This window comes from Meleagris gallopavo, chromosome 24 (assembly GCF_905368555.1).
Source record: "Meleagris gallopavo chromosome 24, MGAL_WU_HG_1.1, whole genome shotgun sequence".
Classification (NCBI taxonomy): domain Eukaryota; kingdom Metazoa; phylum Chordata; class Aves; order Galliformes; family Phasianidae; genus Meleagris; species Meleagris gallopavo.
In genome coordinates, this window is record NC_139427.1 from 1,230,064 (window position 1) to 1,246,374 (window position 16,311).

At 58.2% G+C, this 16,311-nt stretch overlaps 2 protein-coding genes across 6 annotated transcripts in view; one reads left to right on the forward strand and one right to left on the reverse strand.

Moving 5' to 3' along the window:
• Nucleotides 1–219: 219 nt before the first annotated feature.
• RHOBTB2 (Rho related BTB domain containing 2) lies at nt 220–12,678 on the reverse strand. Of its 3 annotated transcripts, none has more exons than XM_085242708.1 (11): nt 12,536–12,678; nt 10,383–10,460; nt 4,891–5,092; nt 4,258–4,361; nt 3,995–4,180; nt 2,722–3,746; nt 2,043–2,161; nt 1,676–1,826; nt 1,503–1,591; nt 1,248–1,353; nt 220–1,172 (listed from the first exon to the last, which is right to left on the reverse strand). In XM_085242708.1, the coding sequence occupies exons 2-11, from the start codon at nt 10,439–10,441 to the stop codon at nt 943–945; spliced, it is 2,271 nt and encodes a 756-aa protein (XP_085098834.1). In that variant the 5' UTR covers nt 10,442–10,460; nt 12,536–12,678; the 3' UTR covers nt 220–942. The 3 variants fall into 3 exon arrangements, with proteins under 3 accessions (XP_085098834.1, XP_085098835.1, XP_085098836.1); XM_085242709.1 differs by lacking the exon at nt 12,536–12,678 and adding an exon at nt 10,596–10,746; XM_085242710.1 differs by lacking the exons at nt 10,383–10,460; nt 12,536–12,678 and adding an exon at nt 7,448–7,773.
• An 833-nt stretch (nt 12,679–13,511) lies between these two features.
• The window catches only part of PEBP4 (phosphatidylethanolamine binding protein 4), a 55,058-nt gene continuing 52,258 nt past the window's right edge, over nt 13,512–16,311 (forward strand). For all 3 annotated transcript variants that reach the window (XM_031556733.2, XM_085242712.1, XM_085242711.1), the window contains exon 1: nt 13,512–13,649. The gene's annotated coding sequence lies outside the window, so the exon portion shown is untranslated. The remainder of the gene's footprint in view (nt 13,650–16,311) is intronic.

Below are 16,311 nucleotides of genomic sequence, written 5' to 3' on the forward strand. Positions count from 1 at the left end.
GGGGATGCTTTCCAAAGGGAACAAAACCTCATCCTACCTGCTGCAAAGCATTTGCACCCGCTGCATCTGCTCCTGTGCTCCTGCATCCATGGCTGAGCATCCAAAGAGTGGTGACACAGAGCAGCTCCCAGGAGCATCACTCCCACGGGATTTGGGTTTTTAAGGGCTGCATCCTTGCGGTGCTTCTCCACTCCTCCCAAACACACAGGGACTACGCTGGGCTTTTCAAATAGCATTTATTACAACGGAGCCTTCCAGGCTCGGCTCCCAGGCTGGGAGCGTGGGGTTGGGTGTTGGGAGTGGGGGTTGGTGGCTTCTTTTGGCTTTTTTGGTGGTCTTATATATATATATATATATATAATCTTTTTTTTTTTTTTTTCCTTCAAATTTCTTTTTGGTGAAACGTGTGCACTCTGGGCTCTTGCACTGCTGAGGCCCAAACTTTCCATGGGGAGAGGTGGAGGAGAGGGGCTCCTTTTCCCAGCAGTTGCCCAAACTGGGACAGCCCTCCATGGAAGTGGATGGCGCTGCGGTGCGTGGCTCCTGCAGCCAAGTAGGATCCTCTCCTCGGTCCTTTTGGGACCAGGCTCCCTCCTCACCCTACTGCAAGTCCAAGGGACAGCAGGATGGCATCCCACAAAACCCAACCCTACCCTGCAGCTCCTGGTTACAACTGAAAGGCGGAAGCAGGATGCTTCTCTTCTTCTTCCTCATGCGGTTGATGTTCGAAAGAATGAATGAATGAAAACAAAACCAGACAGCCCTCGTGCTCCTGTCACCTCTTCTCCTGCTGCTTTGTGCCAGTCCCGGCGCTGGCATGTGGACAGCAGAGCCCTCGCTGTGGGGATGCACTCCCTCCATCTCCTCGGGGCACCCATTGGTGGCACCCAACAGGCGCTGGGCGTCCTTCCTCCTCCTCATCTCCTGGAGCCGCAGCAAGGATCAAACCACAGCCGAGGAGGAGGAGGAGGAGGAGGAGGAGGAGGCTGTGGCTGCCGACGACGAAGGAGAGGAGGAAGGGGAGTTCCAGAAGAGCCACCGCCTCTTGGGCTGCCGTTTGAGGTGGAGGTAGTCTTCCTTCTCCCGCTCCTTCTTGGCCCGCTGGTAGTGGTCCTCCTCCTTCAGGTACCACACCGGCGGCCAGCGGTGCTTCTCGAAGTACTCCTGGTTCTCTGCGGGGACATGGGGGGTGAGCACAGCGCTGGGTGTCCCCAGTGTCCCCACCGCCCCACACCGACCGCGCTCACCTCCCGACATGGCCTTCATGTCGCGGGGAAACTTGCGGCAGACGTTGTTGTAGTTGGTGCAGATGTGGTGGAGGCACCAGTCGGCGAGCTGGTAGGCGCAGTGGAACTGCGGGAGATGGAGCACGGTGTCAGAGCCACCGTGGGGATCTCATCCATCCCAAGGTCCCCAATCCCCGCGGGCATCAAGGACCAGATCCTGCCGTCCTCTCTGCAGCGGCGGTGTCACCCCCACCTCGTTCATCCCATCCCACCTACCTGTGCCAGCTCCAGGAACACCAGCACGTCCCCATCGATGTCCACCATCATCTGCGCAGCTTCCATCAGCCCGGTGACGGTGTACTGCTCTGTGGGAGACGCAGGGGTTTAGGGGGGCAGTTGAGATGGGGTGACCATGGAGCTGCCACCAAGCTTTGGGGACACCAACTCACCAGTAAGAGCCACCAGGTGGGGCAGGCAGAGGCGGTTGGCCAAGATGATGAGCTTCATGTCATCGAGGTCAGGGCTGGAGCTGAACTGCCCAGTGTAAAGATACTCCAGCACGGCCCGCATGCAGCTCTTGCTGGTGTAAGGAAGTGCCACCTGCAAGAGTCACAACCATGGTGGTGATGGGTCAACAGTTGGACTTGACCTTGGAGGCTTTTTCCAAGCTTTATGACTCCACGATTCTATGGGCACGGTGGGGATGGGTTGACAGTTGGACTTGATGATCATGGAGGTCTTTTCCAACCTAAATGCTTCTATGATTCCAACTGTCACCCCATGGCTGTCCCAAACCCTCCCTGAGCGCATCCTCACCTCGTTAGTGGAGCTCTCCACGAAGGGACCGCCGAACATCGCGGCCATCCAGTCGCAGCTGGAGATGAGCAGGGGCTTGTGGGCACTGATAGCACCGTCATCCAGCACGAAGGTGACATCTGCAAATGAGCAGAGGGACGGCCCTGTCACACAGGGCTCAGCCATCCCCACCACAAGACACCAAAGGGAAGGGGACAGAAGGACAAATGGACGGCCCGGTACTTTGCCCTAAGGATGTGTTTGTTTTCCAGCAACCTCCAAGGAGTTCAGGGAAGGGCTACGTCATCCACGGCACCGTGCACAGCCCTGCCCGAGGGCATTCCCAAGGTGAACAGTGACGTGTTGGAAAGCAAAGGGCAAAACTCGGGGAGAAAAGCCTCACCCACACACTGCAGAGCATGTCCCCATCCTCCTCCCTGCTCCTCCCAAGGACAAGTGTCCCCAGCTCTGCTCTACCCTGGGTTGTTCCAGGGCTCCCACAGCCCCCCTGGCTCTGTCCGTGTGAACTAATTAAGCCGGAGGGAGAACGTGGTGTTTGCAGGCCTGGGATGGCACTTGGAGGTGAAAAACCCAGAAACACAACGTTTGTATGTGAGCACAACCAAAATCCCAAGGAAGGCAGAGCACACGGCGTTTCAGAGCATTGGCGTGGGCAAGAGAGAAGGGGACGGGGTCGTACCCGAGAAAGTCCCCTTGGCCAGGCATTCCTTCACCCGGTTCGTCCTCCGGACGTGGAAGGCTTTGGTGATCTCCTGGTTCATGAACGCCTCGTTGTTGAGGATGTTGGCCACCATCATGCGGAGGTCGAACACCTCCAGCAGCTCCGCGATGTGAGCGATGTGCATGAGGTCCCGCTCCTTCTCATCCAGCTCCCCGGTGTACAAATACTTCAGCACGGCCCGGAAAGGGCCCGGTTGGATGGAAGCATCCATCTTCACCACCACCATCAGCTTGGATTTGTAGGTCAACGGGTCTTCGGCCATCTCCTCCTGGATGCTGATGAAGGCCCGGCTCCAAGAGGAGAGGTCCCGTCCCCGTCGCAGCCCGCGTTCCCCGTTCTCATAGCGGTTCCCCCGTAGGATCCCATCACTGGTGGAGGCTCTAAGGCACGGTTTTCGCTGGCCGGAGCCGCCCTCCTCGGTGCTTTCACAGATATCAAAGCTCGCAGCTCGGAGGAGGAAATCCCGTCCGTGATGCCTCTCCTCTTGGTGCAGCATCCTCTCGGCCGCTGCGGTGACGGCAACCCCAAAACCATGCCCTGCACTGCTCTGCTGGTCCTCCTCGCTCAGGTCCATGAGGAACAGGTCGTAAAACTTGGAGGAGGAGGTGGAGAGGTAGATCTTGTGAGCGTAGATTTTGATCTTCTCTTGCAGCACCAGGATGACGTCCGCGCACAGGGGGTCCTCCAGGAGGTGGGCCGGGTGCTCCTCATTGTTGGACGGGGGATCCGGCACCACGATGATGGGCGGAGGGGGTCTGGGGGGCAGGAAGGGGGCTTGGAGGAGGGGCCGCTGCACGTTGCGTAGATGGGACTTCCAGAACTGCAGGTGACGGCGGGAGATGAGGGCGGCACGGATGGCGTTGTCGAAGACGTCCTTGATGCCAAACTGAGCCACCACGCTCGTCTCGTAATAGGGGATCCCCAGTTCTTTGGCCACCTCCCTTCCCTTCTCCGGGGGAAGGATCTCATTGGGTTTGATTGGCCTGGAGAAGAGGAAATAATGAAGGTGAGGAAGAAACCTCATATAATAAAGAAGATAATGAAGAGATGTCCCATCCCTGGAGACACCCAGGGTCAGGCTGGATGGGGCTCTGAGCACCTGACCGAGCTGTAGGTTTCCCTGTTCACTGTAGGGGAGTCGGACCAGACGGTCCCTTCCAGCTCTGTGATTCTACGACCTCTTTGCATGCATGGCAAGGAGAAAGGATTTGGGGGCACGGACGTCTCCCACCTGGCCAAGGGACGCCGTGCCCGGTTGACGGCCTCCAGGTCGGCGTAGCGCAGGTCCAGCTGGCAGCCCACCAGGATGACGGGCGCACGGGGACAGAAGTGTTTGATCTCCGGGTACCACATGGTCTTCACATGGTGCAGGGAGTTGGGGTTGGCGATGGAGAAGCACAAAACCACGACGTCGGATCTGAGAGGGGAAAAGGGTCAAGATCCATCTGGGTGATGGAACCTCCCACCTCAGCACGGGGTTCTCCTCTTCCCTACCTGCCATATGCAAAGCGCCGGTCTTTGTGGTGGTCTCCAAAGGTGTCCCAGAGCCGCAAGGACACGCTAACATCATCTACCACATCCCGCGAGCGCTCCAGCACCTGTGGCAATGAAAACACTGTGAATCCTGGAGCTCTGCATGAAGACAGTCTCCAAATCCTCCCAATGGGGCAGTCCCACCAAGGGGACCAGCCCACCAACGGGATGACATGAGTCTTCCCCAAGGGATTTACTCCTCCAACTCCAACCCCATCCCAAGGGGTTGGTCCCTCACCTCCTTACCATCCGAGCAAAAAGACCATTGCCACCAAGGGGACCATCCCACCAAGGGGACCACTGCCACCAAGGGGAGGACATGGAGGAACAAATCCCATCCCACAGGGCTGGTCCCTGACCTGGCCAACCCACCAAGGGGACCATTGCCATCGAACTCAGGACAGAGGAATAAATCCCACAGGGAAGCCCCAGCTCCATCCCATCCCCACGGGGTCGGTCCCTCACCTCCTTACCATCCCAGCAAAGGGACCATCGCCACCAAGGGGACCACTGCCACTGAACTCAGGACACAGAGGAGTAAACCCCACGGGGAAACCTCAGCTCCATCCCCACCCCACGGGCTCAGTCCCTCACCTCCTGGCACACACGGTACTGGTCGATGGCCCACACCGTGGGCACGTGAGTGGCGAGGAGCTGGTACTGGGTGAGCGTGGCGTTGCAGGCGCGCGCGCAGATGAGCCGGGTCTTGCCCACCGCGTTGTCCCCGACCACGACGCACTTGATAGTTTCTACGTTTGGCCTCTCATAATCCATGTCAGAATCCATTAATTGGGACCTGAGGGGAAGAAGCGACGAGAGGATGCTCACGGCCACCAGCAAGCACGGCTGCCTCCTTCCTCCCTGCACACATCCCAGCCCGTCCCCTTTAAAATTTAATATCCTCGTGGCTGCGTGCGTTGCTGTGCCGCGCGTCAGACACATGCCCTCCCTCCCTCCCTCTCCCTCTCTCATGCTTGTTCATGTGAGATGAGGCTTTTATTTTTTTTTTTTTTTTTTATTTCCCCTTTCTCCCTTCCCAGCATTTGCAAGCGAAGCTTCCAGATGGGAGCACGCACAGCAGCACCGCCAACCCCTATTGCTTCTATTGCACAGTGAACACAGGGCTCTGCACCCCCAGCACCGACCTCCCCCAAATTTCCCACCCTGTTTGCTCCTGCTTCTGACCCAGAGCAGCAAAGACGCTCATTGCATTTCCTCTCAGCACCAGGTGCAACATGAAACCTCCCCCGAGGAGCAGGGAGCTGCGAGCCCAATGCAAAGCGCACACATCCTGCAGGCCCATGTGCACAGCAGCAGCACCATTCAGAGCTCAAATCTGCAAGGATTAACTCCTTGCAGCAGGGAATGGATGTGGGGCATTGCAACAGGGCCAAGGGGTGCTCCATGCATTGCAGTGGGGATGGGGAGCACTGGGCCTGAGGGTGGGGGCATTGCAATAGGGGAAGGAGTATTGGGAATGGGTGTGGGACAATGCAGCAGGGCCAGGCAGTGCTTTAAGCATCTGGATGAGCACCGCAATAGGGCTAAGGATATTGGGAGCACTGGGGGCATTGCAATAGGGCCAAGGAGTGCTCCATGCATCCTAATGGGCATTGCGATAGGGCAGGGGATGCCTGGAGCACATGGATTGGGATTAAGAGGAAATTGATGGATGAGGAGGAGAAAAAAAAAAAAAATAAAATCCCAATTTCTTCGAACTTCGCGAAGCAGCACATCTCTTCCCCCCTTGTCACCCCCTCGTGAGATGCTATAATAAACCACCAGCACAAAACCTTGGAGCAAAAATACCCCGTAACGATGGCAACCGGCGCTGCACGCGGGGAGCTCCGAACGGAGGCAAGGACTTTGCAATGTGAGCAGCTCCCTCCTGCACACACCTGGCTGTGCAGGGATGCTGCACGAACCCAAAGCATCACAGCCGGGTGGCTCTGGGCCGACCTCAAAGCAAAACTTCCCCATTTGCCACCATCGGCCCCATTCCTTCCTGCTTTTAGGGAGCTGGGATGCTCCTTGGGGGCATGGCAAAAAGGGGGCAGGATGCAGGGCACACTGCTTGCTGCTCGAGTAGCTCCTGAGATTGGTTCCCATTTTGTTCCTTTGGAGCAGAGCTTTGCTCTATGGGGTCAGGAGGTCCCCAGGGGGGTGTCAGGACTCGCAGAGCTTTGCAGCAGTTATTTATAGGGTTCCCAAATTCAGCCACCAGCACACAGAGTTGCCCACTGCAAACTCCTTCCCCAATGCTCCATCTGCCCCATATCCAAACCGTGGGCCCCCAGTACACCCCCTGCTAAAAAACAAAACACCCCAAACTGCTTTTTCCATGCTGCCCAACCTGGGGTTGCCACGGCAACTGCACCATTACCCCCCCCCCCCCCCCCCCCCCCCGGGAGCCGTTGCCTAGCAACAAAAAAAATCCTCCATCCCACCCAGCGAGGGGAGGAGAGCCCCTAAAACAGAGTGGGGGCATTGCAATAGGGCCGGGGGTGCTCAGAGCATCGGGACTGGGGGCACTGAATTGGGCTGGGGACGCTCAAAGCATTAGGATTGGGGCATTGCAATAGGGCTGGGGATGCTCTGAGCATTGGGACTGGGGCATTGCAATAGGGCCAGGGGTGCTCAGAGCACACAGATTAGCGGGTATGGGGCACTGCAAAAGGGGAAGGGTTATTGGGAACGGGTGTGAAGCATTGTAATAGGGCCAGTACATCCGGATAGGCACTGCAATAGGGCCGGGGAGCAGCAGGCCCGGGCACTGCAATAAGGCCGGGGCTGCTCAGAGCAACCAGGCTGGGGATGCAAGAAATTGCAAAGGGGGAACGGGTGCATTGCAAGAGGGACAGGGCGCGCTCCGAGCATCCGGATGGGCGCCGCAATAGGGCCGGGGAGCAGCGGGCCCGGGGCGCTGTTATAGGGCCGGAGGTGCGCGGAGGACTCAGCCTGGGAGCACCGCAACAGGGCCGAAGGTGCAGGGAGCACCGGGGCCAATCGTGGGGCATCGCAAAGGGGACGGGGGGGGGACTCGGAGCAGCCGGACCGGGGAACCGCAATAGGGCCGGGCCGTGGCTGTGCCCCCCCCTTCCTCCCCCCCGCGGAAGGATGCGCGGAGGCGGATGGGGAGGTCCGTACTTACACCAACACAGACGAAGCGGCGGCTCCCAGGGGCCGGGGCCGGGCGCAGCCCCCCTGACATGATCACGGCGTAACTTGCGCGGATCGGAGCTGCGCGGCCCCGCGCTGAGCTGCGCGTTTTAAGGCCCATGGCGGCGCCGAGGCCGCTCCGAGCTCCGCATCCGCGGTGCGCAGCGCTGCGCGGAGCCCTTTGCGCGGAGCGGCGGCGTTGCGCGGAGCGCTGCGCGGAGCCGCGCGCTGCAGTCGGGGCCGCTCCGCCTCTCATTCACAAAAAACAAGCGGCCCCGCGAAGCCCCGCCTCCCAGCCCCCCCCGCGACCGCCCATTGGCTGAGAGCGAGCCCCGAGGGGGGGCCGGGGGGTTTCTGGAGGTGGGGTCCCATCCTGACCCTCACCCCCCCCCGCCCCGCTCAGAACCGTGTGCCCCCCTGACCCCATAGGATGCTCACCTGCACCCGAATGCTACCCCTGCACAGACCCCCCCCCCCCAAATCCTCTACGTGGTTCTATCGTACCCTCACCCCTTCATAGGGGTCTGACACCCACACTCTATGGGGTCCCCATAGTCTGACCCCAAACCCTCCATGCGACCCCATCCTACCCCTAAACCTCCTTCTATGGGACCCCCCCACCAATAACCCCTCTATAGAGCCCCATCGTGCCCATAACCGCCCTCCATGGGACCCCACCTTGCCCCCCCTTACTGCACAGCAGGGACAGAACTGGGGGGTAACCATATAATATGAGGTAACCATACAATATAAACAGAGTGACCCCTTCCCAGCAGTGGGGGGAGCAGAACCGGGGGGGTCGCACCCCCATCTCCCCCCTAAAACACTGCAACGACGCCTTCACATCCTCAAATCCCCCCATCGCCACCCCCTCCTCACCCCAATCCCTATAAACCCAGGGTGGAAAAACTCAAGAGTCATCATCACAGCTGCGCGGCTGCTGCGAAAGCGCCCGGCCCCGCGCTCTGACCCCGCATATCCGCATCATGTGATGCTCTCCATCCTCCCCCCGCATCCCTCCCCCTCCTCTCCTCATCCCCTTTTTTCTGCACGGAACTGCACTCTGCTCAGGGTCCCGATCCTTTTGCAAAGGGTTGGGGACAGCCATGGGGTTGGGGTCACACATAGGGTTAGGGTCACCTGTTGGGTTGGGGTCACCTGTTGGGTTGGGGTCACCCACAGGGTTGGGGTCACCCACAGGGTTGGCACTGATGTCACATCACCAGCACTCAAACCCCAGTGCCCACCTTCACCCCCTGCTCACCTAACTTGCAGCACAGGGGGCTCTTTCTCCATAGCAGAAGAAGATGGGATCTTTTATCTGGGAAAATGGGGGGGGGGGTCCCCTCTTGGGGGATTTTTGGGGGCACACTTTGTCCCTGGTAATGGGCTCCGTAGAGCTGCAGCCTTTTGCTTTTCTTCTCCTTTCGAGTGGGTCACAGAGGGGGGGGGAAGGAAGCGTGCAGCCCGGTTGCCAGCCACATGATTTGGCTTTATTTGCTCCGCTGCAGCAGGTGCTTAATTGTGGCATAAAAAGTTCCTGGCGGCGTTATGGTCAGAAATTCCTGAACGACCCCCCTTCACTCCCCCTTCACCCTCCCCCCCCCCTCCCAACGAGATTCTGTGCAAAAACAAAAGCACAATTGTGACTTCCAGACAAAACAGGCGGCCGTGCGCTCCCAACCTCCTTCCTGGCAGGAGGCACCGAGTGGGGCCAGCGGGGCCGGGGGGCCATGGATGGAGCCCCATGGAGACCAAGGGGCTGGGGGGTGAGGGGAGGAGCCCATCTCACTTCTCTCTGCATCCCCTCCAGCTGTAATTAAAGCTGCTCCCATTTAAGCCTCTTGAACTGATCCCATCTGCTCCGTCATCGCCCTGCAGGCTGCTCTGACCCCACAAGCAGTAGGGCTGATACCACTTCTCTTTCTATCCCCTATTTCCTCTCCCAGAAGGGACTGAAGAACCCCTCTGGGTTTTTGGGATGTGTGCAGATGCTGCTCCAGCATTGCCTTTCCCTATAACCCTATGGGCTCTGTAGGGCTGCAGATCAGCACGTCTATAACCCTACAGAGTCCTGGTGCTCCCCAATGGGGGATCAGCGCCCCTACAACCCTATGGGCTCTGTAGGGCTGCAGATCAGCACCCCTAAGACACTATGGGATCTGTAGGGCTGAAAAGCAAAACCCCTATGACCCTATAGGCTTTGTAGGGCTGGGGATCATCACTCCTAGAACCCTATGGGCTCTGTAGGGCTGGGGATCATCACTCCTAGAACCCTATGGGCTCTGTAGGGCTGGGGATCATCACTCCTAGAACCCTATGGGCTCTGTAGGGCTGGGGATCATCACTCCTAGAACCTTATGGGCTCTGTAGGGCTGGGGATCATCACTCCTAGAACCCTATGGGCTCTGTAGGGCTGGGGATCATCACTCCTAGAACCCTATGGGCTCTGTAGGGCTGGGGATCATCACACCTAGAACCCTATGGGCTCTGTAGGGCTGGGGATCATCACTCCTAGAACCCTATGGGCTCTGTAGGGCTGGGGATCATCACTCCTAGAACCCTATGGGCTCTGTAGGGCTGGGGATCATCACTCCTAGAACCCTATGGGCTCTGTAGGGCTGGGGATCATCACTCCTAGAACCCTATGGGCTCTGTAGGGCTGGGGATCATCACTCCTAGAACCCTATGGGCTCTGTAGGGCTGGGGATCATCACTCCTAGAACCCTATGGGCTCTGTAGGGCTGGGGATCATCACCCTGATTTGCACAGCGTTGCAAAAGGGCCCAACCATTTCCCTTTGCTGCAGGCAGCACCCAGCCCAGCTCTGCCCTCCTACAGCAGGGTGCCACGCGTTGCACGGGAGCAAAGAGCAAAGCACAGCAGTGGTGCGGGGCGGGGGGGTGGGGGGGCTGCACAGTACTTACAGGCTGCGTGCCAACGCCGTCATTGTCACCGTGGGGCTGCCCTTCCCTTTGGGGTCCATCTCGTGCTCTCGGCAGCGCCTGCAAGGAGGGGAGAGGAGGGCTGAGTGAACACATTCACCTCCTGCACGCTGTCACCCCCCACACCGAGGCTGGAAACCATGGCACGGTGATACGGCCAAGGAGGGGGATGCTGTGGGGAGGGGGGTCTCTCACCCAAAGCATCTCCGCTGCCGCCCCTACATCCCAACACCCCGAGCAAAGCCGAGCCGTGGCCAAGGAGTGCAAGACTGAGCCTCCCCTGGGCAGAGGTGGGGTGAGGCTGAGCTTTGCTCCTGGCACATGGAGCAGGAAACGCTGCTGTGCTGCCAGATTGGAATCACTTTTGGAATCAGCCCTGCTCACAGAGCCCCAACCCTGCAGCTTGTGGCTATAGGGCTCTGCTTATCCAAAAGGAATGCCCCGAGGATTTCCAGCCCCGTGCACACCCCTCGTTGGCCAGGGGAAAGGCCTAAAATGAGCAAAAAGAGCATTTCTGCAAACTGCATCCTCTGTCCCACCAAGCTGGGGGTTCCCCAGAGTTAATTCCCTATGTGCACACTGTATGGCCCATCTGGATCCCATCTCCCAGCCACACTGTGCTCCGTGGCTTGGAGCTCATCCCACCTCAATGCTGCAGGATTTCAGAGCTTCACCACGTGGTTTATAAATATTTAAACCCAGAAGGGATTGTTGCACTCCAGGGAAAGCCTTACACAACCCCCAAATCTCCCCCTTCACCCCAGCCTGGAGCTGGTGGGGCTCTCTGGGTGCATCTCTTGCAACCAGGAAGCAAAGCAAGGCAACGTGCAAGGTCCTTCTGCAGGATTTTTGCACCCCATAGTGGTGGGGCGTTGTCTGATGGGTTTAGGTGCTGCTGCACGGATTTTGCATCCCACAGCTGGGAGGTTTTATTGATGTGCACGTCCTGTTGCTTCCCCCTGCCCCAAATTTGTGGGCATTTATAGGCACAGCTTTTTGTGCAGCACTCAGTTTCCCCTCTCCCACCCTCAGCATTAGGAGCCGCTGACGCCTCGTGCAGAAGCTGTTAAGAGCTTCTATTTGGGGAAAACTCCCCTTCTCACAACACGTCCTGTGGCTTCTCTGCTTCCCATTCCCCCTCATACAGTGCAAAATAAATCGGCGACGTCGCCAACGAAACACCCCCCAGTGAACAGCCTCGGGGAGTCCATCCTTGAGGTGCATTTGGGGGTGTTGCTGCGGTTTGCAGGGGTTGAAACCCTGCAAGAAGGTTTCCCATGTCCCGTCCCAACTCTGCTGCATCAACACATGTTGGTTACATCCCATACGCACCCCCAGGAGCGTGGCTCAGGGCCTGGGGGGCTGCGCATTTCCACATTAAAAACAAATAGAAGAAAATCAGAAAGGAAGGAGCCTGTTCCTAAGCAACGGTCTCCGGTAGAGATGGAGACCATGAGGTGGAGTCCGTGAGATGGAGACTGTGAGATGGAGACCATAGAATGGAGATCGTGAGAAGGAGATAACAGGACGGAGACATAAAATTGAGACCATGAGATGGAGACCACGAGGTGGAGATCATGAGATGGAGACCGTAGGATGGAGACCATAGGATGGAGGCCATAGGATGGAGGTCATGAGATGGAGGTCATGAGATGGAGTCCAGAGAATGGAGACCACGAGGTGGAGATCATGAGATGAAGACCATAGGACGGAGAACATAAAATGGAGACCCTCAGATGGACACTGAAAGGTGGAGGCCATAAAATGGAGACCATGAGATGGAGACCATAAAATGGAGACCATAGGATGAGGAAAAGAGGTGCTACAAAGCACCACTGGAGCAAACTCCTGGGGTCACAGAGCCCCCACAGCAGGGATGTGGGAGAGTGGGGAGACTCCAAACCCACCCATCACCTCCACCACTCACCCCAGCCCACCCACCCATCTCCAACCCCGCTGTGCCGTCCCCAAAGAATGGAGAAAACCCATTGGGTTGGCCAAGTCTCTTCGCCTCTATTGAAGTCAAGCTTGGATGGACGGGCAGACAGACGGGCGAACAGAGAGATGGATGGGTGGACAGACAGATGGACGGGTGGACAGATAGATGGACGGACAGACAGACGGACGGCAGTTACCTGTGCGTATCCAGGCGCTGGTGGCTGTGCACCGGCTCTCCCAGCAGCGAGCTGCCCCGTCCCGATAGGGATCATTTTTATATGCTCACCCATGTGATCCCAACGAATGCCCCAGGGATGAGTTTTTTTTTTTTTTTTTTTGCACTGACACAACCGGAGGGGCCGGCGCTCAAACAAACCTGTTGGACCACAATCCGTGCTCAGCACCAGGCAGGAATTTTCCACTCTGTGGGTGCGCCGATGCGCGGTGCACGCCAGGACCTGCGCTTGCACGGCTCCCTGAAAGAAAAAGCAGAGAGAAAAATGCAAACTTTCCCATTCCCCAACACTCCTAATGGTTGCCCTAAGTTTCTGTGTTGAAGTTGGAGCACATAGGTGGAGAAATGCACGGAGGAATACTTTAGAGACATCGAGTAGACACAAGTTTTGCACTGTGCGTGCCGTTTCTGCAAAGTGCATGCAGTCCATTTCTGCAAAGACAGCACAGCAGATGGTGCTCAGAGTGAGAGATGCGGGCAACCCTTTGCCCCCCCAAGCTCTCCCTGCAGCCTTTGTGCCCAAATCCAAGGGTGTGGATGGGGGTGATGGTGGGGATACTCTCGTTGTTGATGGTGCAGCACTGGGCAGAAGGGAGGCATGGACCTGGCTGGAGTGTGATAAATGCCAGAGGGTGACAGGATGGGAATGGAAAGGGTGAGCTTGGGAGAAGTGCTGGTGAGTCAATGGGAACCACAGGAGCAGGGAAATGACCACAGTCAGCAGGGCTGAGTCAGTGGGAGCAACTGGTGAGTCAATGGGAAAGCAGGGAGCAAATGGAGCGATGGGCTGCAGGTTGTGAGGGGCACGCAGAGGGGCAGGAGGAGGGGATAGGGGTGACCCACCGTGGAGTTTTGCACTCCTGGAGCGCTGCTGGGTCACTGAGCCCTGCATGGGGCTGAATAATGTGCGATCTGTAGGGTTTGCTGGGGTCGGTTCTGTGGGGTTCCAGCCTCTGCAGGCTGCCCCAGGTGGTGCTGTGCTGGCACAGCCCGGGGTCGGTGCTGCCAAGGGGCCGGGCAGCAGGGCTGGGGCTGTGCCAGGCTCTGGGAGCAGACACACAGAGGGACACAGAGCGGTAGGTGGGAGGGCAGGGGGTTTGGGGCTTTCCCTCGTGTGTTGGGGGGCAGCTGCAGGCGTTCTGTGCACCCTGATAGCAGGAAGTTGGGGTCACCGTGTGGTAATGGTGCTGAGTGCCTGGTGCTGTGCTGGAAGGGGTTGGGGTGGGCTCATGGCGACACCCATCGGGTCCTGCAGCGTGGATTTGGGTGGGGATGCAGTGGGTTTGGGGGCTGTCTGCTGAGAAGGGAGCAAACGGTTGGGAAGGGGGGAGCTGGGGAAGAGCTGGGGGGCTCTCAGCAGGATTGTGGGTACCCAACACTGGTTTCGGGGATGTCCTGGAGCATTTCCCTAGGGAAGACCCATAGCTGTGCCCATCAAACCAGCGTGAACCCAGGTTAAAGCTGCCTGAGGAAGGGGTTGAGCCAATTTGGTGCAGTTTGAGTCTATTGATGCAAAGGTTAATTGTGTCTCCGCTGGGGGTTGGGACCCCTGGAACTTATCTGCTCGCTGACAAGGAGGGCATGGCTCAAAACCCACATCCAGGCTGCTCTCCGCTTCTCTTTGGGCCGCAGAGAGCAAACAAGCTGGGGGGCTGAAGAGCTGCACACAGCCGAATCTGAAATGGAGATATTTATAGCCGTCCCTGCCTGGCTGCCCTAAATTCCATGCAGGTCCCTGTGCATGGGGGGCCCCCCCAGCCCTGAGACATTTGGAGGGTTCCCCCCCACCCTGGCTGAGTCAGGGCTGCTCCTTCCTCACCCCATCACCCCTCAGCCTCAGGGCTTTCCCACGAACATCACCCAGCAGCGCTGCGTGTTTGGGTTTACTGTCATCCCTTCAGGCCTGTAATCACCATTAGGGCACCCACGAGGCATTAGGACACACCTCCCCCTTCCTGCAAAGGTTCAGTGCCAAAGAGATGTGCGGGGAGGGAAGAGGGGTGAAAACACTCAGCTGGGGACAGGTGACACCTCGGTGGCCCACGCAAAGTCCTGTAGGAGTGTGGGTGGGAGCCACACCTGAGGGTTGCACAATGCATATATCTATATTTTGCTGGCGTGCTGCTTAAAGCAGCAATTTTCCCTTCATCCTGAGTGCAAAAGGCTGGGCCTGAAGTTGTGGGTGGGTTGCAGCAGAATGGAGCGTGCAAGCGGTGGTGCAAGCTGGTTGCACGAGGATCCACGCTGCCGGTGCAGCTGCAGAGCTGCTGGTGCAGGGGAATGAGCTCCTGCCTTGCGGCTGCCAAATGCATGCACTTAATATAGGTCAAATGCAAACGTTCTTCCCGAAATAGAAGCTCTCTTCCCTGGGAAGAGCTGCAGCTCAGTGCAGTCACAAGGACTCTGCCAGGTGCTGCAAAGGGAGCTGGAGTGCAAGCGTGGGGCTGCTGCCACCAAGGTCACCTCCTCCTGCAAACATAGCTGTGTGTGGTGCATCCTCCCCAAAATGTGCTTCGGCTACTGGAGAGGAGCTCGGGGGTGGGGTGAGGATACTTGTGCTCTGGGTGGGGTGGAGAGGTGGGTGACCCCTTCCTCAAGCCATGCATCTTGCTTGCAAAACCCACTGTGAAAGCAGTGCTGGCTTGTGCATCGTGCAAGTAGGCCAGGATGAGCGGCCACGCATGGGCTTGGAGCAGCGTGGGGTGCTGCAGGGGTGCACTGTGCTCCTGCTGCAGAGCTGAGGCCACGCAATGGGAGCAGTGCTGCAGCTCCACGGGCTGATGGCAGGCTGTGGGGCTGCACCCCCTGGCTGTGCTCTGCTGCTCAGTTTGCACTGCACTGTGCCCTCTTGGGATGCACACAGCACAGCAAACTGTTTGCAACTTCAGAGCACAAAAGGCAACGTGCAGCCTCACAGCACCGTGTGTCCACCCCGTGATCCCATAAAGATTCCTGTGAAGGCTGCAGTGACCCAAACCATGGGTTCAGCTGTTGAACTCTCTCAGGGGAGGTGTTCTAGAAACCCTAAACCCTCCCAACCCTTACATGGAGCCTTTGTGCTGCACACAAAGCACTGCAAGTGGGTTGGTGGGAGCAAAGTGGGGCAGCCCTGTGGCCACGCCTGTGGGGCTGGAAATGGGGCTGGAAATGGAGCTGGAAATGGGGTGTTGGCTGTGGGTAGCCCTTAGGAAGAGAGATAAGACCTGCAGTGTAGGCAGGGCACGACGGAGGTGCTCTGGGGGCCAGGATGTGGCTTTCAGCTTCCTCAGATTGCCATGAAAAGGGCTGAGAAAGGATCTTCCTGCACAGTGGAGGGGATTTCCCTACTTCTGCCACCTCCACGCAGTCCCCCTGAGCAGCAGAACCAATGCATTTCTGACTGCAGGAACTGGAGCTGCCCCCAGGACAGCACTTAATGAGTGTCAGCAATGTCCTCCGTGGGGCAACTGAGGCAGAAATCCAGCCCAGCTCTTCCTGCAGCAGCTGAGTTGCATTCACTGCAGTGCTAAAAAGCTTGCTGCATGTGCAAGGAGCACCACTCACTGCACACCGCACAGAACCCTTCGCACAAGCATCAGAGCAAAGCCTCAGCCAGAAAAGGCTTCCATCAATGCCATTGCACGGGACGAAGCAGCCCACGGGGTGCAGGCAGTGGGTGCAGCCCGGAGAGCCGCGTGCCGGCAGCTTCCCAGCGGCAGGAAGGACGGCATTCCTGGCACCCTGCGCTGCTGAGTCAGG

What these genes read in the sequence shown, in the direction of transcription:
- RHOBTB2 (XM_085242708.1), bottom strand. Translation starts at nt 10,441, where the DNA reads ATGGACCCCAAAGGGAAGGGCAGCCCCACGGTGACAATGACGGCGTTG. An exon ending in CCACCTGGTGGCTCTTACTG is followed by an intron (nt 1,592 to 1,675) that starts GTGAGTTGGTGT and finishes CGTCTCCCACAG; the next exon opens with AGCAGTACACCGTCACCGGG. An exon ending in TGTTCCTGGAGCTGGCACAG is followed by an intron (nt 1,354 to 1,502) that starts GTAGGTGGGATG and finishes CATCTCCCGCAG; the next exon opens with TTCCACTGCGCCTACCAGCT.